Genomic DNA, 25,442 nt, shown 5'->3' with positions numbered 1-25,442 from the left:
TGCAGGCTCCGCCTCCCGGGTTTACGCCATTCTCCTGCCTCAGCCTCCCGAGTAGCTGGGACTACAGGCGCCCGCCACCTCGCCCGGCTAGTTTTTTATATTTTTTAGTAGAGACGGGGTTTCACCGTGTTAGCCAAGATGGTCTCGGTCTCCTGACCTCGTGATCCGCCCGTCTCGGCCTCCCAAAGTGCTGGGATTACAGGCTTGAGCCACCGCACCCGGCCTGAACTTGTTTCTTATCAGTAAACACGAAGCTATATATTATTTTGTGTGCGCGTGTATATGCTTTGGAAGCAAAAAAAAAAATGGAAAAAAATCAAGTGTCCAGTACCATTCCCTCCAGCCTCTGAACTCTGCAATTCTTTATTGCTGCAATTCTTTGTTGACCAGTAGAGGCCACTGTTGAATAACAAAGCTGGCGGGAAGGTCAGCGCACACCTGGGCAAGTCTCTGTGCAGAGCCTGCATCACCAGGAGCAGGTCTGGAGCTGCAGTTTTTAGACCACCCTTTCCCCTCCCTAAGGGAGGGTGTCACACAGGGGAGTGCCAAAGGGGAACTCCAGATGAAGAATAAAGCCAACTCTCTTTGGTACAAGCTCTTCTTCATAGTTCCACGAAAGTGATTTGTAAAACTTTTGTGTATTCTGCTGCCAGGCTTCTACTTAGTTGCCCACTGACATTGTGTTTCTCCCGCACCCCACCTGCTTAGCAGTTCGCAGTCTGTCTGCCTTAATCTGTTATTTTTTTTCTTATAATTAGGCGGTTTGGCTTGAGACACAAGAATGGGACTAGATTTTAGATGACTTGGTGTAGGAAGCCTGGCAAATTGGGTTCTGTGGTTATGTCTCCTGATCTATTCCATATGAAAAAGCACAAAGGGAGACCATCAGGGTGTGTCTTGTGAAATCCAAGGTCTTAGTCTGCTTGGTACTTGACCTCATTCACATTCAATTCCCACCCGCCCCTGAAATGTTTAATGCACTTGGCCCTTGGGGCCAGCACTTGCCTTTGACCTGCCTTGCTGGTCCCTCCTTACCACTCTGTCTCCTCTCGCTGCTGGGTGTCGGCACACCCTTGTGACAGCGCTTGGGTCTCTTCAGGACCTCTGTTCCCTGGATCAGGGCTTCTCAGCAGGTGTTAATGGCATTTTGAGTGAAGTAATTTTTCCTTGTGTAGGCCCTGTTCATAGCAGGATGTGGATTCATTAAACGGTTGATGGATATATTAGCCCATTCTTATACTGCTATAAAGATACTACCTGAGACTGGGTAATTATAAAGGAAAGAGGTTTAGTTGACTCACAGTTCTGTATAACTGGGGGGCCTCAGGAAATTTATAATTATGGCAGAAGGGGAAACAGACCTCTTGTCAAGGGGATGGGAGAGAGAAGAGCAGGAGAAGAGAAGAGCAAACCAAGGAAGAACTTGCCACACACTTACAGAACCATCAGTTCTCTTGAGAACTTGCTATTATGAGAACAGCATGAGGGAAACTGCCCCCATGGTCCAGTCACCTCCTACTAGGTTCCTCCCTCAACACTTTGGGGATTATAATTCAAGGTGAGATTTGGGTAGGGACACAAAGCCAAACCATGTCATTTCTCCGCCGACCCCTCCCAAATCTCACGTTCGTTTCAAAACCATTCCATTCCATTCCATTCCGTTCCGTTCCATTCCATTCCATTCCATTCCATTCCATTCCATTCCATTCCATTCCAAACAAATCACGCCTTCCCAGCAAGGCGCCCAAGTCTTAACTCATTTCATCATTAACTCAAAAGTCCAAGTCCAAAGTCTCATCTGCAACAAAGTAAGTCCTTTCCGTCTAGCAGCCTGTAAAATCAAAAGCAAGTTAGTTACTTTCAAGATACAATGGAAGTACAGGCATTGGATAAATACTCCCATTTCCAATGGAAGAAATTGGCCAAAACAAAGGACTGCAGACCCCCATGCAAGTCCAAAATCCAGTTGGGCAGTGATTAAATCTTAAAGCTCAAAATGATCTCCTTTGTGACCCCATGTCTCGCATCCAGGGCACACTGATGCAAGGAGTGGCTTTCATGGCCTTGGGCAGCTCCGCCCCTGTGGCTTTGTAGGGAACAGCCCTCCCGCACCCACCCCCTTCGGCTACTTTCATGGTGGGCGTTGAGTGTCTTCGGCTTTTCCAGGTGCACAGTGCAAAGCTCTTGGTGGATCTGCTGTTCTGGGGTCTGGAGGATGGTTGTCCTCTTCTCACAGCTTCACTAGACAGTGCCCCAGTGGGGACTCTGGGAGTTCCAACCCCACATTTCCCTTCCTCAGTGCCCTAGCAGAGGTTCTCCTGAGGGCCCTGCCCCTGCAGCAGATTTCTGTCTGGACATCCAGGCGTTTCCATACATCCTCTGAAATGTAGGTGAAGGTTCCCAAATGTCAGTTATTGAATTCTTTGCACCCACAGGCCCAACACCACGTGGAAGCTGCCAAGGCTTGGGGTTTGCACCCTATGAAGCAATAGCCTGAGCTGTACCTTGGCCCCTTTTAGCCGTGCCTGGAGCTGGAAAAGCTGGGACACAGGGCACCAAGTACCAAGGCTGCACAGAGTAGCGGCGGGGCTGGGCCTGGCCCAGGCCCACAAAACCATTTTTCCCTCCTAGGCCTCCCTGCATGTGATGGGAGGGGCTGCTGCCAAGATCTCTGACATGCTCTGGAGACATTTTCCCAATTGTCTTGGCGATTAATATTTGGCTCCTTCTTATGTGAATTTCTGCAGCTGCCTTGAATTTCTCTCCAGAAATTGGGTATTTCTTTTTTATTGCATCGTCATGCTGCAAAGTTTTCAAACTTTTACTCCCTGCTTTCCTTTTAAACACAAGTTCCAATTTCAGATCATCTGAAGTTCAGAGTTCTACAGATCTCTAGGGCAGGGGCAGAATCTCACTATTCTCTTTGTTAAAACATAAGAAGAGTGACTTTTGCTCCAGTTCCCAAGAAGTTCCTCATCTCTTTTTCAGATCACCTCAGCCTGGGCTTCATTGTCCGTGTCACTATCAGCATTTTGGTCAAAGCAAGTCAGCAAGTCTCTAGGAAGTTCCAGACTTTCCCACATCTTCCTTCTTCTAAGCCCTCCAAACTGTTCCAGCCTCTGCCTGCTACCCAGTTCCGAAGTTGCTTCTACATTTTCAGGTTGTCTTTATAGCAGCACCCTGGTACCAATTTACTGTGTTCGTCTGTTTTCACACTGCTGTAAGAACTTCCCTGAGACTGGGTAATTTATAAAGGAAAGAGGTTTAATTGACTCAGTTCCCCATGGCTAGGGAGTCCTCAGGAAACTTAGAGTCATGACAGAAGCCGTAGGGGAAGCAAGCACCTTCTTCACAAGGTGGCAAGAGAGAGAGAAGAGTGAAGGAGGTACTTTCGAACACTTATAAAACCACCAGATCTCATGAGAACTCACTATCATGAGACCAGCATGGAGGAAATTGCCCCATGATCCAGTCAACTCCCACCAGGTTCCTCCCTCAGCACCTTGAGATTACAATTCAAGATTAGATTTGGGTGGGGACGCAAAGCCAAAGCATATCAATGGACTTTTGGGTTGTTTCCAGTTTGGGGCTATTACGAACATTCACACACGACTCTATGGCAACATAAGACCCAGTAGAATTGCTGGGTCTTAGGGTCAAAATATAGTTAATTTTAGTAGAAATGGTCAAACTTCTTTCCCAAAGGGTAACCAGACCATTTTGCATTCCCATCAGTGATGCACGAGAGATCTACTTGCTAAACTTGCCAGCAGTTAAAGTCTTTAATTTTGGTCATTCTGTTGTGAATAAAGGTATGGATAATGCTGAAGCTACTGAGGCGTATCTTATTGTGGTTTTAATTTGCGTTACTCTTAAGATTCACAATGTTGAGCATTTTCTCATATGCTTATTTGTCATCTGTTTTAGTCAGTTCAGGCTGCTGTAAAAAAATACCAAAGACCAGGGAGCTTAAATGACAAACATTTATTGCTCCCAATTCTGGAGGCTGGCAAGTCTGGTAAGGGCTGTCTTCCTGGTTTGCAGATGACTGTCTTATCCTTGTGCCCTTACGTGGCCAAGAGGCAAATCAATCTTGTTTCTTCTTATAAAGGCACTAACTCCATTCATGAGAGTTCTGCCCTCCTGACCTAATCTCCTCCCAAAGGCCCCACCTCCCAGTACCACATACATTAGGATTCAACATAGGAATTTTGGGGGGACAAAAGCATTTGGACCACTGCACCATCCATGTTGACTCTGGCAGTGGCTGTGTTCAACTGTGCCTCTTTTTTTCTTCTTACCTATTTTGATTTTTGTATGTGGTGTGAGATGGGGAAAGTTTGATTTTTTTTTTTGTCTTAGAGATGAACATCATTCATGGAAAAGACTGCCCTTTGCCTCTGGGCCATAGCTCTGTGTTCCCTCGAGTCAGGGTCTGTGTTGGCACAGGTATACTTCTGGGCTCTCTCTTCTGCCCCATGGTTCAATTTAACTTCGAGCCAGTGCTACATTGCCTTAATTTCCATAGCTCTGTAAGGAAGGCTTGGTAACTCATAGACGAAGCTTTCTGTTTATTCTTTTTAAAGATAGTGTCTTGGCTATTCTTGTTTGCATTTTTATATATCTTTTAGACACACACACACACAGACACACACACACACATATATACCTCATATTCAGCAACTGCCAAACTCACTTTTACTAATTATCTTTAGTTTTTTGGGGGTTTTCCTGTGTATATGGACATAGCATCTGTGAATAATGAGTTTTATTTCTTTTTCAGTCCTTATACCTTATATTTATTTGGCAAGGATTTATTAATTTTCTGTCTCTTCAAAGAACCACTTTTTGGTTTCATTGATTTTTTTTTTTTCTGTGTGTTTGCTTACTGTTTTATTATTTTCTCTGGTACTCTGCCCACTGCACTCCAGCCTGGGCAACCAGAGTGAGACCCTGTCTCAAAACTAAACAACAAAGTAACCAGCGGAAACAGTTTGGAAAGACATTGTACCTCTTATGTTTGCTTTTGCATTAGTAAAAATAAAAAGAAAAATGAAAATCTGTATTTTGTTGGTATAAAGAACTGTTTGGGCTGGCGCGCTGGCTCATGCCTGTAATCCCAGCACTTTGGGAGGCCGAGTCAGGAGATGTAGACCATCCTGGCTAACGTGGTGAAACCCCGTCTCTACTAAAAATACAAAAAACTAGCCGGGCGTGGTGGCAGGCGCCTGTAGTCCCAGCTACTCAGGAGGCTGAGGCAGGAGAATGGCATGAACCCAGGAGGCGGAGCTTGCAGTGAGCCGAGATCACGCCACTGCACTTCAGCCTGGGCGACAGAGTAAGTGAGACTCTGTCTCAAAAAAAACACAAAAACTGTTTGTGTGGTCTTTATCAGAACTGTTATTGTACTAGGTATTCACTTTGGGCAAACAGAATTTTCACTCGTTAATATGCATATTCTATGGTTTATAGGCTTATATATTTTGTAAAGGTGTTTTGTTAAAATGACAATGTAACGTTTATTCTGTTTGGTAATGGTTTTACTTGTTAATTTTATAGAATTAACACTGAATCCTCCAGAAGGAATTGTAGCAGGTAAGGTACCAAAGTTAACTTCCTTATAATTTACTTTTAATTGCCAAAGTTCCTTCGAAGTTAAAATGTTGTGAAATTTTTTCTCACCCTACAGGCCCCATGAATGAAGAGAATTTTTTTGAATGGGAGGCATTGATCATGTAAGTTAATCTTATGTGTACTTTTTAGGTCTTTGCTGGAAGTCAGATGTAAGAACCACATCAGCAGTGTGACTGTGCCCAAAAGCGTCACCTGGAAAAAAGACTGAGTTATCCAGTACTGCCCAGCTCTTCTATAGGCTGCTGGTCTGAAAGCAGAGAAGAACCTGAGCGTTGATCCAAGAGAAATAAATGTTTCCTTAGAGCCAATCAAAGGTTTAGTTATAAGCATGTAATATGTGTATTATATATTCGAGAATTTTAAGGTGGTAATTTTGGAATGTTGTATGGTTGTGGTTAAATTAACCTCAAATGGTGTAGGTGGCTTTGGCTTCCAGAAGTGGTCCCTACAGGTCTGAAATTTTGACGAGAAAAGGGTCCTCGAAGGTGTGTCTGATCACAACAGGCATGTTAGCGCAGCCTTGCCTGCCCTGCCTTTGGGCCGGGGCTTCTTTTTCTTCTCCTTTCCTCCCAGTTTGTATCTTCCTGTACTGCTTCTCCTTTTTCTGTTGCCTCATCTGGGTTTGTTGGCTTTGCATTCTGTCTGAGCCAAGTAAGTGAGCAGCATGGTTCTGGGATTCATGGCATTTAACTTAGGGTGACGTTGCTTGGAAAGAGAAACACACGGACCCCTGATTTTAGAGTGTTCTATGGCCCTGACTCACTTTGCTTTTTCTTCTTGCTACCTTAGATGTGCAATTTTTGGCCATTCTTAGTATATTTTCAGCAAAGTGAGGTTAAGTAAAATTTAGGAAGCTGAAATTTGTAATCAGTCTCTGTTTTCTTTTTCTTTTTTTTTTTGAGGTGAAATTTCACTCTTGGTGCCTAGGCTGGAGTGCAGTGATGTGACCTCGGCTCACTGCAACCTCTGCCCCCTGGGTTAAAGCAACTATCCTGCCTCAGCCTCCCTAGTAGCTGGGATTACAGGTACCCACCACCATGCCTGGCTAATTTTTGTATTTTTGGTAGAGACAGGGATTCCCCATGTTGGCCAGGCTGGTCTCGAACTCCTGACCTCAGGTGATCCCCCTGCCTTGGCCTCCCAAAGTGCTGGGATAACAGGTTTGAGCCACAGCGCCAAGCCCAGTCTCTGTTTTCTCATTAGTGAGGTCTTTTAATTTGCAGAAAGGTCTTGGGTTGGATTTTGTTGCATTGAGAAGTGCTCTAGAGGGCAAGGACCAGAAAGTGAAGGCTGTGAAACAAGTATGAGCTCTGGCTTGATGTGACCTTAAACTTCATTATGCTTTTGGAATTTGCCAGTTGCTTGGATCACATTAACTCTTAATGCTCTATAGGTTAGTCTGAGAAACAAATCACAGCTAAGTGTTGTCTGTGGAGGTTAAACTGATATGAAAATTAGTTTTTTGGATAAACAAAATGTTTTTAAAAAATCATCAAACACTATTCAGATGGTACAGCAGGCCTGCCATTTGCTGATCATTTGTAATATCCTAATTGCTTGGGCCTATGGCATGCGTTTTTTCTGTGTCTGAAGGTTTCTGGAATCTGTGTTTGTGTGTAATGTGGCCCCCAAGGCAGTTATGAGATGAATGGCGAGTCCCACAGTCTGCACTGTCCTCATTACTGAACTGTGGGGCCGTGTACTTGTATCGGGGCAGCTCTTTTTATTTCTGTAGAAGCAGGAGATCATATACTTGAACTGATGTGTAACCTGCTTGTTTCATGTGTTAACGCAGGCGCACTCAGCCAGCGGGGCAGCATGCCTGCTGCAGGGACACAGAGTAGCGGGAGGCCTGTCTTTGTGTAGAGGTTGAAGACGCCTGTCAGGTCTGCAGTATTTGGGGGATGTTGGCTCCTCAGTATGCCTATTTGGAAGCTCATTAAAGGAACGGTTGAGCCTTCCAGTGTGGTTTTAAAAAAATGTCCATTGTTAAAAATCTATTAGGGTAACTATTACCAATTTTAAATAAACAGTATAAAATTAAACCAATATTTTGAAAACCTATCTTAAAAAGTAATTAGAACTATTTTTAGGTAGAGCACTTTTGTGTTTGAACAAGGCTTTTTGCATTAGTGTGGAATTCCCCTGCTTGAAGATCCTGGTGAGTTTGTGGGTTTTGGTCCTGTTCCAGACCCTTCACAAACAAGAGGCCGTTTACAAGTGCACTTAAAACGCCTATTAGGGAATTAACTGTCCTCCCATCGGTTTGTCTCACCCTGCTGTTTTGGCAGACATCTGGCTAAGTCTTTACTCCTTGGTGATAGGTTTCTTCTTTTTCTCTTTATTTTTTAATGGCTTCCAGGGCCGCCTCTCTACCCTAGTATTTCTAAAACCTGGGGTTGCCTCACGGAAGTCTAATAGCTGTTGGTTTTTGCTGTTGTGCTTGCCTTAAGGGCCAGTGAAGAAAATGTCATTTTAGATATCTAAGCAACAAATACTAAGTGCCTTTTATATGTTAGGGCCCTTGTCTGAGAACACAGACATGTCAAAGATGCCCTGAAATTTTTACCTTGGAAGATCAGGGTTGAGGGATTAGGATAGAGAATAGAACAGATTAGTGAATGAGAGGACTAAATAATGAGAGTCCTCAGGCTGCGTCTTTAAACACCGGAAATAACTCTGCTGACCCTGCTGAGCTCATGGGGGAGTCTGAGCCTGCAGTCAAATCAAGCGTGGCTGGGATGGCGGCACATCAGGGGATGTGGCCACTGTGGCAGTGATTGCTAGCGTGGCCTGCTGCTCTTGGCCCAGTCACTTTGCCTCTCTTTCACTTATTTGGATTAAAACAGAGAGGTTCATCAGCATCTTCTAGACAGATGGTTACAGGTCTTGCCCAGCTCTGGGGTCCGTGGCCCGTGACCCCGTTGCCACTAAGCCATGGTGATGGGGGTGCAGCTGCAGAGAGGGTGGGTGCCCTCTTTTACTGATGTACTTCTGTAGGATGGAAGGAGCCCTAGACAGCTGTTCAACCCCAGTGGCCAGACAAGCCATGGAGTCCCTTGGCCCTTGCTGTCTGCTGTGTCCTGCCCCAGCATTCCCAGATCAGCTGGCATAGTGACCTTCCTGATGGTTCGTGCCTGACTGCTGTCACCTCCCCAGACCAGTGGTTCTAGAGGCTGTGGTGAAATAAGAAGGACCTTCCTTTCCTGAATGGTGTGTTTGGATGGATGCTCCCAGGTTCTCCAGCTGGCTCACGGCAGCCAGCTTGAGGGTTCCCATGCTGCCACTACTACCGGGAGCCCTTCTCACACTGGGGGCAAGTGTCAGGGGCACAGCAGCCTCCCTTTATGTCCAGATTTCTTGTTGACTGAAGACTGTCACAGAGCATCTCTTGATAGTATTATGCCTTGCTGAAATAAACCCGAGATAATAAAATAGGTGTTTGTAATTTGTATTGTATGTAATCTCACCATAGCAGTTTCTTCAACAAAAGTGTTACAAAGTTCCCTATATGAAGAAGTCATTGCCACATTCATTGCATTAATAAAAAAGGAAACATCACTCTTCCACATAATTTATGGAGCATCTATATAGAGTAATGCCATGTAGCTCTAAAACAGTTCAGGTGGAATTTTCATCCTGGCATGGAAAGATGTACACAATATAAATGGTAAAGGCAAATTCTAGAATAATAGGTCTAGAACCGTCTGTCCATCCTTCCTTCCTCTCCTCTCCTCTCTCCCTTCCTATCTCTCTTCCTTTCTCCCCTCCTTTTTTCCTTCCCCACCCCTCCCTTTCTTTTTTTTTTTTTTTTTTTTGAGATGGAGTCTCGCTCTGTCGCCCAGGCTGGAGTGCAGTGGCCGGATCTCAGCTCACTGCAAGCTCCGCCTCCTGGGTTTACGCCATTCTCTCGCCTCAGCCTCCCGAGTAGCTGGGACTACAGGCGCCCGCCACCTCGCCCGGCTAATTTTTTGTATTTTTTTTAGTAGAGACAGGGTTTCACTGTGTTAGCCAGGATGGTCTCGATCTCCTGACCTCGTGATCCACCCGTCTCGGCCTCCCAAAGTGCTGGGATTACAGGCTTGAGCCACCGCGCCCGGCCCACCCCTCCCTTTCTTATGGAGACATGGTCTAGGTCTGTCACCCAGGCTGAAGTGCAGTGGCCTAATCACAGCTCACTGCAGCCTCCAATTCCCAGGCTCAAACAATCCTCCCACCTCAGCCCCCCAAGTAGCTGGGACCACAGGCACACACCACCACGCCCAGCTAGTTTTTAAAATGCTTTGGTCTTGCTCTGTTTCCCAGGCTGGTCTCGAACTCCTGGCTTCAAGCAATCCTTCTGCCTTAGCCTCCCAAAGTGCTGGGATTACAGGCAGGAGCCAAGGCACCCAGCCTAACCAGCTTTATTGAGATAATTTATGTACTGTACGTTTTACCTGCATTAAGTGTAGAAGTCTGGTTTTAGTAAATTTCTAGAGTTTTGCAGTCATCACCACAATCCAGTTTTAGAATATTTCCAGAAAGATCCTTAAGCCTATTTGCAGTCAGTTGCCATTTCAACCCACAGGCAATCCCTACTCTTTCCTCTGACTATAGATTTGCCTTTTCTGACTTTTCCTATATGTGGAATTCACTGTCTAATCATCTGTGCCTGGCTTCTTTTACTTGGCAGAACATGTTTGCGATTCATCCATGTTATACTAGTATCAGCAGCTCCTTCCTTTTCCGTTCCCCAGCTGATGGACATTTGGGCTTCCTACCTTTTGGCTCTTTTGAGCAAATGCTGCTGTAAATACTTGTCATGTCACACTGTCTGTGTGGACATGGGGTTCATTTCTCTAGACTAGATATAGAGGTCTGGAATTGCTGGGGTGTGGAGTAAATTTGCATTCAATGTTTTAAGAAGCTATCAGGCTGTCTTCTAGAGTAGCTCACCAATTTGCATTCCCACTAGCAGTGTATGAGTGTTCCAGTTTCTCCAGTTCCACACCAACACTGCTGTTGTCTGATAACAGCTGTTCTTGTGGGTGTAAAGTGCGGTCTGCTTACAGATTTGACTTGGATTTCCTTGATGACAAATGATGTTGAGCATCTCTTAATGGGCTTATTGGCCATTCATGTATCTTCTTTGGTGAACTTCAGAACTTTTCGCCATTTTTATATTGGGTTGTTTTCTTGTTGGTGGGACATAAGAGTTTTTAAAATATATTTTGATACAAGTCCTGCAGTAGACATAGGATTTTAAAATATTTTCTTCCAATCTGCAACTCTCCATTTTGTTTTCTTAATAGAGTCTTTTGAAACTAAAAAGTTGTTAATTTTGATGAAGTGCGATTTTGCATTTTTTTCTTACATGGAGCATGCTTTTGGTGTTGTATATAACCCAAGGTTACAAAGATTTTCTCTTTTGTTTTCTTGTAGAAGTTTTTTGTTTTATCACTTTTACATTTAGGCCTTTGATCTATTTTGAGTTAGTTTCATGTGAGTTAGGTGGGAGTCTGTTTCATTCTTTGGTATGTGGTTATCCAGTTATCTCAGCACCATTTTTGAAAAGACAGTTCTTTTCCCATTGCTTAATTTTGGCACCTTTGTCAAAAATCAGTTGACTATAATGCATGGATTTATTTTTGGACTCTGAATTGCATTCCATTGATCTATGCCTATCCTTAGGCCAGTGCTACTCTGTCTTGACTACTGTAGCTTCATAGTAAGTTTTAAAATTGGGAAATTTAAGTCCTCCAACTTTGTTCTTTTTCAAGATTGTTTAATTGCATTTCCGTATACATTTTAGGGTCAGCTCTTCAATTTCTGCAAAATGCCTGGTGAGATTTTGATTGAGACTACATTGAATCTTTAGATAAGTTTGAGGGATATCGCCATCTTTATCAATACTGAGTGCTCTAATCCATGAACATGGACTGTTGCTCCATTTATTTAGGTGGTTCAGAATTCTCAACAATGCCATGATACATTTGAATTTTTAAAAATCCAGTTTTGTGGATTAGAGTATATGAATTTATACACACGTAGAGAAAAGCTGGAACAATAACCAAACTTAACTCTGGTTACCTCAAGGAGATGATTTGGGGAGGGGGAGTGAGGGAGGTATTTGCTTTTTATTTTATATACTTCTGTATTTGAATATTTTCCAACATTCTTATATCTTCCTAGTTAAATAAGGTCAAAGTTTATGTTGTAAAAGTGATTGTCTACGTTAGAGTATACTGTAAAGTTCTTATAATTGATGAACTTATTTAGTATTTAGTATCCTTTATAGTTCAAATATATTTGATTAAAAAATTTTAAGAAACATCTATATTGCAAAAAATAATTAGGGTATGGCTGTAGATGCCCTTTGGACAGGTTTAACTATGAAATTAATTATATGGAGCAAAAGCTATATTTGCCCCACTACAATTTCATAAAATGGAAATGTTCCCCCTTTTCTTCCCAGCAGTTCTTAGCATTGATTCTCTATGTGAGCATTGCCTGGGGTGCTTAGAACACCACAACACAGAAAAGAAACACAGGGGATCTCTGGGTTTAAACCAGAGCCAGGGCTCTGCTGTGGGGGTGAGGGTCAAATATGTCATCCTGGTGGGGAGACCAAGTGCCCGAGGAAAGTGCAGGAAGGCACTTCCCCCAAATCATGGCTTCTTACAGCCTTGTCCTCTTGCTATGAGCATATTGGGATCAGTTTCTTTTTAACTCCTCACTGCCTGGCACAGCGACACGCACAACGTGGCAGAGCAGAGCCGGTGTCCTCGGGCTTTTAAAGTACCCGGTGTGGGGGCTGTGTGTGCAGCCCACCTTGGTCCCGCTGTCCCGGGCATTAGTGGGGTGGGAGCATTGGCAAGAAGCTTTTGCTGAACTGCAGAGCAGGGACTGAAGGAAGGAGACGCACCCATGCTCGGTTGCTGGGTGCCCTCTGTTGATTCTGTGGTGTAAGGGAGGTGGGGATTCTTCCCCCAGAGTGGACGGTGTCCATGAAGCAGTCTGCTGTTTCCATCTCCAGCTCAGCTGGCTCCAGCTTTTGGAGGGCCGTGGTCCCTTAGTCATTGTTTTAAATACTGATGGATGAGTTTGCATTCTCTGATTTTAATTCTTTATCACATATGCGTTGGAGACTTTTTGTCGGTATGCTGTGACAAACTTGATAAAGAGAACAGCAGCAAAAGCAGTCGGCTTTCCCAACATCTGCCTGTAGCTGAAGTGACGGAGTGCACCAGTTCCCGGAATACGCCTTGCCTGCGAGGCTCAGGACACCCACTTGCCCTGGGTGCTCCTTAGGCACTGGGACCTGCCTGCTGCTTCTGTTATGTAGAAAGTAAAAAGTATTGGAAATACAATGCAAAGAAGAACAGTCTCTCCCTTGAGAGTGGAAAGACAGAAGAGGCTGATCTTTGCTTTTCACTGGCTTTATAAGTGAGCCACACTGTTGCTGAGGAATGGTCACAGCTCTGAGGGAGGACAGTGACAAGGCAGTTGTGCTTTGTGAGGAGGGAGAATTGCTAGTCAGTTAGGAGTAGGCCATGGGTGTTTTCAGTATTGCTTTTGTATCTAATTCACCTGTAAGACAGCAAACCAACCTGAGCTGCTGTTGCAAGTGTGCCTCCTGTGTAGAGTGCAGGGTTGTTACGATGCTTAATCTAATGCTTGTCCTTAGCTCAGCTCTGAAACAGTTTAGGTCATGATTTCAGTCAATAAGGCAGCATAATTTGTAGGCTTTGAAAAATTTACATTTGCTTTGGATATATTTGCATCCTCCTTGTTCTTGTTTCTTTTGAAGATTCCCAGGTGAGGCCATCTTTGGTGAAAGAGAAGTGAGGTTGTCTGGGAGTATGGCAATAAAAGTTGTCCAAAAACAGCACTGTGGCGTCTCCCACTCCTGGCTCAGGAGTTGCCTGGAAGGCATGTTCCATAGGGTCAGGCATGCTGCACACCACTGCCCACCTGCCCTCCTGTCTCGGCGCCAGGCATTCTAGAAAAGAGAAAGAAACTCCAGTTTCAAACCAGCAGTAAACCAGAGCATTTGCAAATAACTTTGATATTTAAGATGTGGGCGCACTTCAGGAAATGTTTGGTCATGCTTCTGAGGCTAGGAACGACTTGGTAGATTAAAAAAAAATTTTTTGAAAGAAAGCCCTATTGTGAGAAACAAAGATCTGTTATCAAAGTATTGAGCAAATACCATTTGGCTCATTCCAAAAACACTACCCAGACATTTTTTTTTTTCTAGACTCAGAGGTGCCAGAAATATTGAGTGCTGGCAAGCGTTCCTGACATGAACAGTGTTACTTTTAAAGATAGTATCTTTATGTACCTGATTTCTGATTTCACAGTTTGAACTGTGTTCTCTTAACTCTAATACTAAATTGATCTAGGACCTTGACTAAGTCATTTCATCCTTGAATTTTCCAGCCTTGCTTGACAGTAAAATGAAAACCACAATCCTTGGTGCCCTTTCATCAGAGTGCATGTGGAGAGTGAATGGGTGGCGGTTATCGTTCGCTCTGAGCTCTTGTACTGGACAGGAGGCTCGGGGTGGCCACGCGTCCCTCTGATACATTGTGTGTGCCCACCCTGTGTTGAGAAGGTGGGGCTTCAGGAACGTGTTTGTTCAGGCCATTGCAGGGGGAGCAGAGTAACCCAGACTTGAGGTATCCCCAAGCTGCTGGGTGCTGAGGGCCAGTGCAGGGCCGGGGGTACTCATCCGGGCACTGCCCTCTCCAGCGCAGCTGTTGTACCAGTAGCAGGACCTTATGCTCATGCCTCCCTCGGTGGTGTTCCCTGTGCTGGTCATGCTGAGGCTCTGGGGACTGTCACACAGTAACCTGCTCCCCAAAACAAAGTGGCCGTATTCGCTCTCTTCTTCCCAAAAGGTAGCAAAGACAGTTTTCAGAATCAAAATTTGTCTTTTAGGTTGAAAAATCTTGTCTCCACGAAGCAATCACTGCCTTGTTCTCTCCTGACTGTTGCCCGCAGATCAGCCCCGTCAGGGCCATGCGCCGTTCTGGCATCTGCTGTTGCTGCCGACAGCCCTGAGTGCCGCCTCCAGGTGAAAGCTAAAGCTCTTCGTTCGGTTTCTTTTTGATTTTTGTCTTTTTCTTTTAATTGTAGAGGTAAATATTTCCAAATCTGTGGTTACTAATTTCACTGAACCAAGATAATTTTAAGATTTTTAAAACAAATTTTTACTTTTAATCTATTTTTTAACTGAAGATTTAAAATGTATTTTTTTTACATTATTTTTTTCCTGTGCCGTATCCTGGATTCTTTCTGAAGGCAGTAGGTCTTGTGTGGACTGTCCTCTGCTCATCCAGGCCTTGGCCCCCACGCAGCTGTTCTTTCTGCCTTAGCCGTTATTGTTAGAGGAGCAGAGCTGTTTATGAAGGGACTTGTTCTTTCAGTTCATAGAAGTAGAACGGATTTACTGACTTATTTATTGATCTGATGAGTCACACCCAACGCAATTTCCACTGTTTCAGTGTCTGTCACTGTCATTCAGCAGTCCTGCTTTCTTATCAAAGAAAGATGGTGCAAGATCTTTTAGAACTCCTTGAATGTGTGTTTTATTAATGTGATTTGCCGGAGAGGAGGAGTTCGTCCCTGGCGTAAAGGTACAGGCATGGTGGCTGTCACTTTCCTCTCCTGTGGCCATCATGCCTTGAACTGTTGGTTAAGATAGTGTTCATTTATACTTGTTGGGTTTTAAACCTTAAGCAGGATTTCTGAAATGGTTTCATCTATTTCTTCCATTTACTCGTGAGGAAGGTATAGGTCTAGGGAGACTCACATGCCTGTGTCTGTGCCCATGACGGGGAGTTGTTCCAGTGTTGCGTCAGTGGGGTGAGGCATGGCACGTGGTCCTGCAGGTGCGGCCTGGAGTGGTGGTACCTGTGTGCCCAGCCTTTCACCTAGCATGCAGCAGTGATCACATGTGCTCTTCATCTGCTTGAAGGTTGCAAAGATGCCTTCTTGGGCATGTTTAAAAATTAAAAATCACCTTTAAGATACAACTCTTAGCCCCTCATCTGTTGAAATACAACGGAATCTTGCTATATCCTGTGCCGTAATTCATACCCTTATCCTAAAATGTGATTGTACCACATCTGCAGAAAAAGCTCCCAGATCTTAGAGCATTGACATGAGTTATTTTCTCTGATCCCCTAATTATCAAGAGGTTTTGCTGCTCAACTCTTAACCTTTATAAATGTGAAAACTGCCTGTAACTCAGTCTTTGTAGTTGTACTTAAGATTTAGACCAGATTGAAATAGGAGAATGAGACATTGCTTTCCATTGAGGAAAAAAGTACCAATTCATTGTCATTTAGATAATCTTTTCATGTGCATTATTATTATTATTTATTTTTATTTTTGTTTATTTTTTGAGACAGAGTCTCGCTCTGTTGCCCAGGCTTGAGTGCAGTGGTACAATCTTGGCTCACCACCTCCCGGGCTCAGGCGATTCTCCTGCCTCAGCCTCCCTAGTAGCTGGGATTACAGGCATTCGCCACCACACCCAGCTAATTTTTGTATTTTTAGTAGAGACGGGTTTCACCATGTTGGCCAGGCTGGTCTCGAATTCCTGACCTCAGATGATCTGCCCGCCTCGGCCTTCCAAAGTGCTGGAATTACAGGCGTGAACTACCGCACCCGGCCTCATGTGCATTTTTAAAGTGGTAAATATGTTCTTAACCCATTTCTCAATTGTGGTCGATGTTGAAGTTCAGTCTACATATTTGATATCTTCTAGGGGCCCAGAAGACACCTGCTTTGAGTTTGGCGTTTTTCCTGCCATCCTGAGTTTCCCACTTGATTACCCGTTAAGTCCCCCAAAGATGAGATTTACCTGTGAGATGTTTCATCCCAACAGTAAGTGCTTTTGGAAGTAGTTTTTGTGGTACCAGGATAGGTACAGAGATAATCTTACCAACCACTTGAAATGTGGTATATTGTATGTGTCTATGATGTAGATCTTTAGAAAACACTTCTTAGGTTTTGAAATTCAGCCAGGTAAGCATACTGGTATTAAACACATGATTTCAGTTTTGAAGGTCAGTTTAATGTAGATAAAAGAAAACTGGATGCCATTTGACCAGCCACCCTACTTCACTGGGGAGGAAGTTTTACGCGTGGGTGTGTGCTCAGAAGGGGTTATGCTAATCTTTGTCATAGTGTTATTTTTAATGGTGAAAATTTTGACTTAACCTGGGTTTTTAACACAAGAATAAATTAAGTTATGTATTGTATTAGTGTGTTCTCACGCTGTTAATAAAGACATATTCAAGACTGGGTAATTTTTTTTTTTTTTTTTTGGAGACGGAGTCTCGCTCTGTCGCCCGAGCTGGAGTGCAGTGGCCAGATCTCAGCTCACTGCAAACTCCGCCTCCTGGGTTTACGCCATTCTCCTGCCTCAGCCTCCCTAGTATCTGGGACTACAGGCGCCCGCCACCTCGCCCGGCTAGTGTTTTGTATTTTTTAGTAGAGACGGGGTTTCACCGTGTTAGCCAGGATGGTCTCGATCTCCTGACCTCGTGATCCGCCCGTCTCGGCCTCCCAAAGTGCTGGGATTACAGGCTTGAGCCACCGCGCCCGGCCAAGACTGGGTAATTTTTAAAGGAAAGAGATTTAATGGACTCAGAATTACACATGGCTGGGGAGACCTCACAATTATGGCAGAAGGCAAAGGAGAAGCAAAGGCACATCTTAGTGGTGGCCCGCAAGAGAGTGTGTGCAGGGAAACTGCTCTTTATAAAACCATCAGATCTCGTGAGACTTATGCACTATCACGAGAACAGCACGGGAAAGGTGTGCCTCCATGATTTAGTACCTCCCACTGGGTCGCTCCCATGACGTGGGAATTATGGGAGCTACAATTCAAGATGAGATTTGGGTGGGGACACAGCCAAACCATGTCATATATGTTAGAATGTGATGTAGATTTTTAAAATGATCTAGAATAAGAATCAATGATACAAAATAATACTTGTGTTATATTGACTGGGAAAAGCAGTAGGACTGTTGTAATTTCCTCTTAAAAAATAAATTTACATGTAAATGTATCTATAATTGGAAAAGTAAGCACAAAAATGTTAAGTGATTCTTTTTTCAGATTGAAATTATTTTTTCCTTTTTAGAAATCTTTTTTTGCCCTAAAATTAATATACACTACTTTTACAAGGAGGAAAAAAAATAAGGTCATTTAAGTGAATTGTACTGTAGCTTATTTGAAAATGTGTCCTGTAGTAGGAATTAGAATTCCTGAACAACTGTAGTTTTTATTTCTTCCTTTTACATTTGGGGATTATACATAAGAGAATTAATAAGGAAATAGAAGTTATATTTTCAATGATGTTATTTAGAATAATGTTTCTTATAAATGATTATTATTGCCGCTGATAATCACGATCTTAATAGCTATAGAGAAGAAAAGCAAATAAAGTATCCTATTTTGCAAAAATGAAATATTTATTTGAAACGAATTTCTTATTGTATACATATCAAAGAGCATGAGAGAATTTATAGAATTTTCTGAGCCTCTGACTTCTCTCTGGGGTTAAAATGGAATCCATTTGGTATACTTTCCCCTTGTCTACACCTGTCTAGGCAGAGCCCCACTCAAACTCCTCCTTGCCATAGGGGTTTTCAGGACTGCCTCCCCCCCACCAACGCCTCCGCCACTTCCCTCGTGGAAATGCCCTCTGCTGTTAGACGTGCTGTCCTAACCCTCATTAAGGACTTCTCATTTACTGCAGATATTGGTACACATAGGTAGTGGGTGGCCGTCTGAGAAAGACCATTTGGTACTTCTTTTCTTGTCTCAGAGCTACTTCAGTCTTGTGTGCACAGGAGATGCTCAGAAGCCTGCTGTCTTTCAGGTAGACTGGCCATGAGCCTGAGTTAAATGGTAACATGGAGGTTCATCATATGCTGTCTACTCGAGTGTGTTTTTGGAATTCTCCATAATAAAAAGTTAAAAAATAAAATTGATAGGTAAGAGTAATTGAAGTAGTCAGTTTCAAGTTGGTTGGCTGTAAAATGCAGTGGTGAAGAGGATTGTAGGTAATTAAGATACTAAAATTGTATTGAGGATAAATACATTATTCAGAACAATACCTGTGATGTGGCATTTGTGACAAATATGACCAATAAACTGATTACATTATGTGACTATGTACTACAGGTGGTCTGATTATTATTTTTAGTGTTCTAGTAATTATTTTTAATGCTCAGTAATACAGTTTTAAATTTTTGCCTTACTGTAATTGGATTATTTTGATTTTGTAAAAATTATCTTTGAGAACTATAGGTCTACCAATATCATAAAAATTAGTCAGTTAGTACTTTAAAAAAATCCAACACATTTACTACAAGTTTCTGGGATACAGTCGTGAGCAAATAATAACAGACCTTCAGCAGCCTATAGTCCAAGGACAGGGATGGACGTTGCTGGGAGAATCCCACAAACAAATGCAAAGTCACATCAGGAAGATCCGGGCAGCACCTTGCAGAGGTGGTGGTTGGATGGACCATCTGTAGGGAGTGGAGCAGGAGTTACCTGAGTGATTCGGGGAGGAGGGGTCCTTCACATATGCAAAGGCCCAGAGCCGGAAGTGAGGGAAGAGGAAGGAAGGGGCCGAACTACCTCAGGCCTTTTGGTCATTACTGAAGGTTTTGATGTTTTCTCCTGGGAGTGGCAGAACTCCATTGAAAGGTTCCAAGGGAGTAGCATGACCAGAGTGATATCTGACGGATCGCTCTGGGTATAGTGCAAAGGACAGATAGGAGGAAGCCAGGCAGGCCCTCGGCTGTAGCGGTCTAGGGTAGAGACACCAGCAGCTTGGGAACCAAATGTGGGCACTAAAGATGAAGAGATGTGGGTGGATCCACAAGAGTTTTAGGATGTGGCACTGCTGGGACTTGGTGAAGGAAAGGCTGTGGCAGGGACACAGATGCTTTTGGTGCTTCTGGGGGTGCACAGTGTCACCCTATGGGACCACCACCTGGAGAAGGCGACACACAAGTGGGAAACTTCCAAATTTTGTGGCTGTGGATCTTAGGTGGACAGCCTGATGTGCAGGGCAAGTATGCATCTAGTTTCTTCCACTGTCCTTGAATGAGAAGTTGTGGTTCAGTTCCTGGATAGTAGAGAGCTTTTACCACTGAAAGAATGGATGAGTGGAAGGAAACACATGGGACCAGGTATGACAGACAAGACTGTGTGAAGGTGAATGATCACCATTAACATTCGCAAATTTTCATGAAATTCAGAACTCAGGAATTCAGGTGAGTTAAATAAAAGTATTTTAAAATTGCTATTGCTATTATTATAACTTTAATGGCTTTATAATTTTACAGTTGAGTCTATCTAGATGGATTACTGGATGTCTGAATATATACAGAGCCATCTGAGAATTCCTCCCAGTTATATGTAAAAGAGGACTGATTACATGCTGTGAATTAAAAATGTATTTTTCTTCATCAGATCTTGCATATCTTTTTAATGATGATATTTGGTGGAAAGGGATTTGATTTAGACACATTGATCTCCATTCCAGGTAGTACTGATGATAATTTACTTATTATTAGAGTAAGCTCCCAAGAGAAATCCTGATGTCTTTCTTTTTGTAGATATGTAAATAATTCCAGTTGCCTTTATCGTAGCCATGTGAACGTATCTTTTACACAGACCAGGTCAGGAATTTAATGGTAGAATTAGAAATATCTAAGGAACTAGCTCTGAAAAGTATTGTAAATAATCCTAATCACATTAGATATTTTGATAAAATATTTGCCAGATATCACCTTTCATTTACTCTTTTTGTGTATAGTGCTTGAAAAAAGTTTATATGAAAGTGGATTAGATTATTACAGCTGATTAGAACTGGCTGGGTCAGCCTGGAGCCTGTCAGTGAGTGAGCAGGCCCCACCGGGATTCCTGCAGACATGAAGCGTGACACTCAGGGCCCCAGGCTGTGCCCCAGCTGTGCAAACAGCTTGGTTGCTGTGTCTGTAATCCTTGTTCTTGTTATCTGTGGAGCCTGCCCCAGTGCGGTGACGCCTTGGGCACCATTCCTGGGCTCACCTGACTGCCTCTGACCCTTGCAGTCTACCCTGATGGGAGAGTCTGCATTTCCATCCTCCACGCGCCAGGCGACGACCCCATGGGCTACGAGAGCAGTGCGGAGCGGTGGAGCCCTGTGCAGAGCGTGGAGAAGATCTTGCTGTCGGTGGTGAGCATGCTGGCAGGTAAGGCCCGAGCCTCCTGGCAGGAACTGCTGTGGAGACCCAGGCTGCAGCTGTTCTCCTGCCTTGGGTCATCTTGTCTTTAGAATGAACTTTTACTCATTTGCAGTTAGTTTACACATGCTGTTGCCGTTTAGTGTTATCTCCATATACTTGTCCAGTTGTAAGCGTGCCTTCTAGCGCAGCCTGGTGTCGTATATTGTATTGTCGGCCATAATTAACTGGTCTCTGGTCCTTGAACCTCTTTTTCCCTCAGTAGGTGTTTATTGAGGACCTACTACATGCCACCCACTGGACTGGGGGTATAAAGCTTTGTGCGACAAAGACCCCACCTCTGTGTTCCCATGGTTCTAGGGAACTGTCCAAGCCTACTAGCAGTTAGAGGCCAGCGGGATGCACCCTGAGATCAGATACATGCAGGGACTCTCGGGCTACTTCCTGGTGGGGCTGTCTGGAGTATGTTTAGGACATGTAGGTGTTGATGAGGTAGGAGGGAGGGAACGACATTTGGGGCAAAGGAAGCAGCCTGGGCTGAGGCCCAGAGGCAGGAGGCGGCTGACTTGATGGGGGCACTGTCAGCTCATTTTGGCTGGAGCGAAGGCTGCAGGGAGAGGAGCCCCAGCAGACCCTGGGGACTGGAGTGGGGTGTGACGTCCTGTGAGCTGTGCCTTCGAAGGGCCATCCTTGCAGCAGTTACCAGTAGTGTGATGGAAGTCAGACAGAGACTTCGTGGTGTTGCAGTAGCCTGGAGAGAAAAGAGAAGGGCTGAGTGGTCCCAGGACTAAGAGGAGGGGGTGGTTTTGGGAGACCTTAAAGGTACAGGCTCTAGAACTCCTGGTTCTTTGTGTGCCAGAGGTGCTGCTCTGGATTCAGGAGACAGCAGGATTTGGGGAACTGTTTGAGGTGTGTAGGACAAGTGGCCTCCATCCACAAAAGGGGGTCAGACATGGGAGTGAAGATGTGGGGTCATTTCTGGATGAGGCAGTAGGTGATGGAGTAGGACAGAGGGTGACAGCAGAGCAGGGAGGAGTCTTCCAGGGCAGGCAGGAGAAAGGGTGTGGGAAAGGAAGGTGGCAAGTCCGAAAGGAAGGAGCAGACCCAGCAGAGGGCTGGGGGTTGATGGATGCCAGAGTGAGACCACTCAGCTGTTCTCTGCAGAGCGCTTGGGTGCCGTGGAGTGGGGTCCAGAGGGATGTGAGGTCAGGGCCTGTGATGTGAGTGTGTATCCTGAGAGGACTGAGGCGGAACTCCCTTCATGTGCTGAGTGGAGGGAGCCAGGCCAGGAGATTGGAGGTGGGGAGGGAGGCAGTGGCTCAGGCTGTCTTCAGATGTCAGCTGTGGATTTTATCCTTATCAGCTCTGCTCTGAACCAGTCCCCACGTGCGTTCTGAGCAGTACTGCCGCCACACTGCACAGCTGCTGCTTCAGCACATGTCATCCGTTTCTGGTGGTCTCTCTCCTTTCTGCCTTCCGGCAGGCCCTGGCTCTTCCCTCCGTGCCTCCTGACTGCAGTTCTGGAGTGACTGCCAGAGCCGCTGGCTAGTGGGTGGGTCAGGTGTCTACCTTAGGCTGCACATTTGCTTGGGATTGTCTTGGTGGGAGCTGTGAGGGGCAGTTTTGCTGAGAGGGTGCTCTGTGAGAGAGAAACCACACTGCAGGGTGTCTTGAGAAAGGTGATATAAGCAGCAGGTGGGTCCCATGTAGCTTGTCTGGGTGCTGGAAGTGCAGTGGCCCAGGAGGCTGCTGTGGGAGGCCGTGTGGGCCTGTGCTTAGGTGGTTGTCACGTGTTCACAACAAGACAGATGGCAACTTGTCCTGGCGTCTTCAGACACTCAGAACACAGCAGTCATGAGTGGCTCTTTGAGACCTGTGTGGCCAGCACTCTGGAAGTGGGGCTGGCCCCATGCAGTTCTCAGGTTCTTGTTTGTTTCTGAGACACAGCTCTTGAAAGCCTCCTCCAGTGTTTTAAGTCAATGGGAGACCTTGCCAGGCTGCTTACATGTAGGACTCCCTTTTACATGGAGGGTGTTCCCTTTTCTTTCAGAGCCCAATGACGAAAGTGGAGCTAACGTGGATGCGTCCAAAATGTGGCGCGATGACCGGGAGCAGTTCTATAAGATTGCCAAGCAGATCGTCCAGAAGTCTCTGGGACTCTGAGACCTCGCCTCGCACAGGTGCACACACCGCCAAGCAGCTCAGCATTCTCCGGAGCACTTAATGACAGTGATACTCTGTGCTGGCACCAAACAAGCAGACTTGCAAGAACCACAGTATCTTTTTTTTTTTTTTAAACCTTTCCAACTTCAAACAGGCTTCTCTTCTGAAGTGATGACTCAATGTCAAATATTGACAGCTTACTGCAGTTTTACAGTATTCCTCACAAAGGGCTTCAGGTAGATTATCAGAGCTGTCAGCACTACCTCTCCCCGCTGAAACCAGCAGTTCATGGCTTCCCGTGGATTCCCTCCCTCCCTGGAGTGTTGAGGGGGTCGCACCTGCCAGACTTCCAGGGGACGATGGAATACCCAGAACGCTCCTTCTGAAGAAGTGGGGCCCTGGAGCTACAGCACAGGGGAAGGGTCCGGCACCCTTTCTGGGTCCCTTCTGGTTCCCTGTGGGCTCCATGAAGAGTCCATTACTTCCTTTCTTCCTTCATATTCTACAGGCAGATGCTTTTCTTATAATCTAATTACATCTTTTTCATTTGTTATATATTACAAACCATCACACTTAGAAATACTTCCAGGAAATGCTTTAAGTGTGAATTAATAAGAAATGGGATAGATAGAAAAGAAATTTTTCGTTGATTGGCTGGGCGCGGTGGTTCATGCCTGTAATCCCAGCACTTTGGGAGGCCACGGCAGGTGGATCATGAGGTCAGGAGATTGAGACCATCCTGGCTAACACGGTGAAACCCCATGTCTACTAAAATTACAAAAAATTAGCTGGGCGTAGTGGCGCGCGCCTGTAGTCTCAGCTACTCAGGAGGCTGAGGCAGGAGAATTGCTTGAACCCGGGAGGCAGAGGTAGCAGTGAGCCGAGGTCGCGCCACTGCACTCCAGTCTGGGCGACAGAGTGAGACTCAGTCTCAAAAAAAAAAAGAAATTTGTTGCTAATCACAAGGACAGACAGTTTTTTCCCGATCATACTCATCAAAGATTTACAGTTGTGTATTAGTAACTAGTGCATTACTAGAGCAGGTGCAGGTGAGGTCTTTAAAGTTTCAATGGAAGTTTTTTTCTGGATCTACAGGAATTTTTCTTTCCCCCATCTAAAAACTGGAAATTCTAGGGTTTTTGTACATTTTGGATGCACTGGGAATTTATTAGCACAAAATCATTCTTTGCAACTCAAAAGTCAGAAGGGACTCTACCATATTTTAGCCCAGAGCACAGAGGAGTGCCTTATCGCCACACTTGACTGGGCTGTGGAGGTGGGCATGTGGGCCCCCGGGTCCAGGTTGGGGACAGAGCCCTTGTTTTGTGACTTAGGATTTTGATGGTTCCCATGTTCTCTCACAGGGCCCGCTGAGCAGCACAGGCCAGGAGGCCACAGTGTAAAGCAATAACAGATCTGCCACATGCAGAAGCAAATATCAGGCCTGTTGCACACAGGCGGCATTTAAATAGGAATTTCTATTTTTGAAATAAGGGATGGTCTATGAGGCATACAGTAGGTTTGACGTGATCATTTTCTCCCTCCCTTCCATAGTGGATCGTGGTCTGTGTGACTGAACCCACACAGAGTGTCGTGGGTGACAGTTTCTGGTTGAAGTAGCTTCACGTTGGGTTTCTGTGGACAGCAGATTCTCTCCTTCTCTTAAGGGACTCATTTAAAATTTGGAACGCAGGGCAAGAACTTGTGTTTGCAAGGAGATGGGGGAAAGGAGCGGTATTGTACCTAAGTAGTATTTGCAGGCAAATGAGAGAGAGCCCTCTCTGTGAAGGAGAGTCATTTGTGTAAGTAGACGGGGGCTGTGGGTGCAGGCCCCTGAGGGGCGCACAATTGCCTTGAGGCTTCTGTGAAATGGGGAGAAGGAGGAGAAGCAGTCTCTTGACAAAGTATTTTTATTCATTTGTATTTATTAAATGAAAAAAACCAATCCCCTGGTGTCCCTGTTGTGTGGTGGAACCTAATCACTCTGTTGAAATAAAGTTCTGTGTTTTCCCCGCCCTGCCGTGTGTGTCCCTTTGTCGTGTTGTTACCTGGCCACAGAGGAGCCTGTGGCCACTGCTCCGGGGAGCACACCAGATCATCCCAGCTGGGGTTCCTCACGGTGGGGGCTTTGCTGCAGATCTGGGTTCGCTCTGGCACGTTTTCTTCTCTGTTTCTGATCTCCCGTCCGTCATTCTGTGGTCTTTCTCTGGAGTTCTCAGGTTAGTTGGGGTCTGTGAGACGAATGTGTTCACTGACCTGTAAATGACATTTTGTAGCTTTTTCAGCAGATACCATTGTGTGAGTGGCACTTGTGACCACTAGAAGCCAGCAGGCTGTTCCCACTGCCCTTCCCTCCTGCAGTTGCGTCGAAGCACAGCTCCCTGTCATCGCTCCCCCGTGGT

General features: G+C 45.0%; 1 protein-coding gene across 6 annotated transcripts in view; it reads left to right on the top strand.

Moving 5' to 3' along the window:
- Positions 1-23,148, top strand: part of UBE2G2 (ubiquitin-conjugating enzyme E2G 2) — a 38,972-nt gene extending 15,824 nt beyond the window's left edge. For 4 of the 6 annotated variants that reach the window (XM_011954182.1, XM_011954183.1, XM_011954181.1 and 1 more), the window contains exons 2-6: positions 5,560-5,595; positions 5,690-5,735; positions 16,391-16,509; positions 20,746-20,886; positions 22,928-23,148. In XM_011954182.1, the coding sequence (XP_011809572.1) occupies positions 5,695-5,735; positions 16,391-16,509; positions 20,746-20,886; positions 22,928-23,040 (414 nt within the window). In that variant the 5' untranslated portion in view covers positions 5,560-5,595; positions 5,690-5,694 and the 3' untranslated portion in view covers positions 23,041-23,148. Of the gene's footprint in view, positions 1-5,559; positions 5,596-5,689; positions 5,736-14,619; positions 14,693-16,390; positions 16,510-20,745; positions 20,887-22,927 lie in introns of all 6 variants that reach the window. The other 2 variants (XM_011954185.1, XM_011954186.1) reach the window with 2 other exon arrangements.
- Positions 23,149-25,442: the final 2,294 nt, after the last annotated feature.

The sequence above is a fragment of the Colobus angolensis genome, unplaced genomic scaffold (genome assembly GCF_000951035.1).
Source record: "Colobus angolensis palliatus isolate OR3802 unplaced genomic scaffold, Cang.pa_1.0 Scaffold38, whole genome shotgun sequence".
Classification (NCBI taxonomy): domain Eukaryota; kingdom Metazoa; phylum Chordata; class Mammalia; order Primates; family Cercopithecidae; genus Colobus; species Colobus angolensis.
This window is presented reverse-complemented; position numbering and strand designations above follow the sequence as displayed.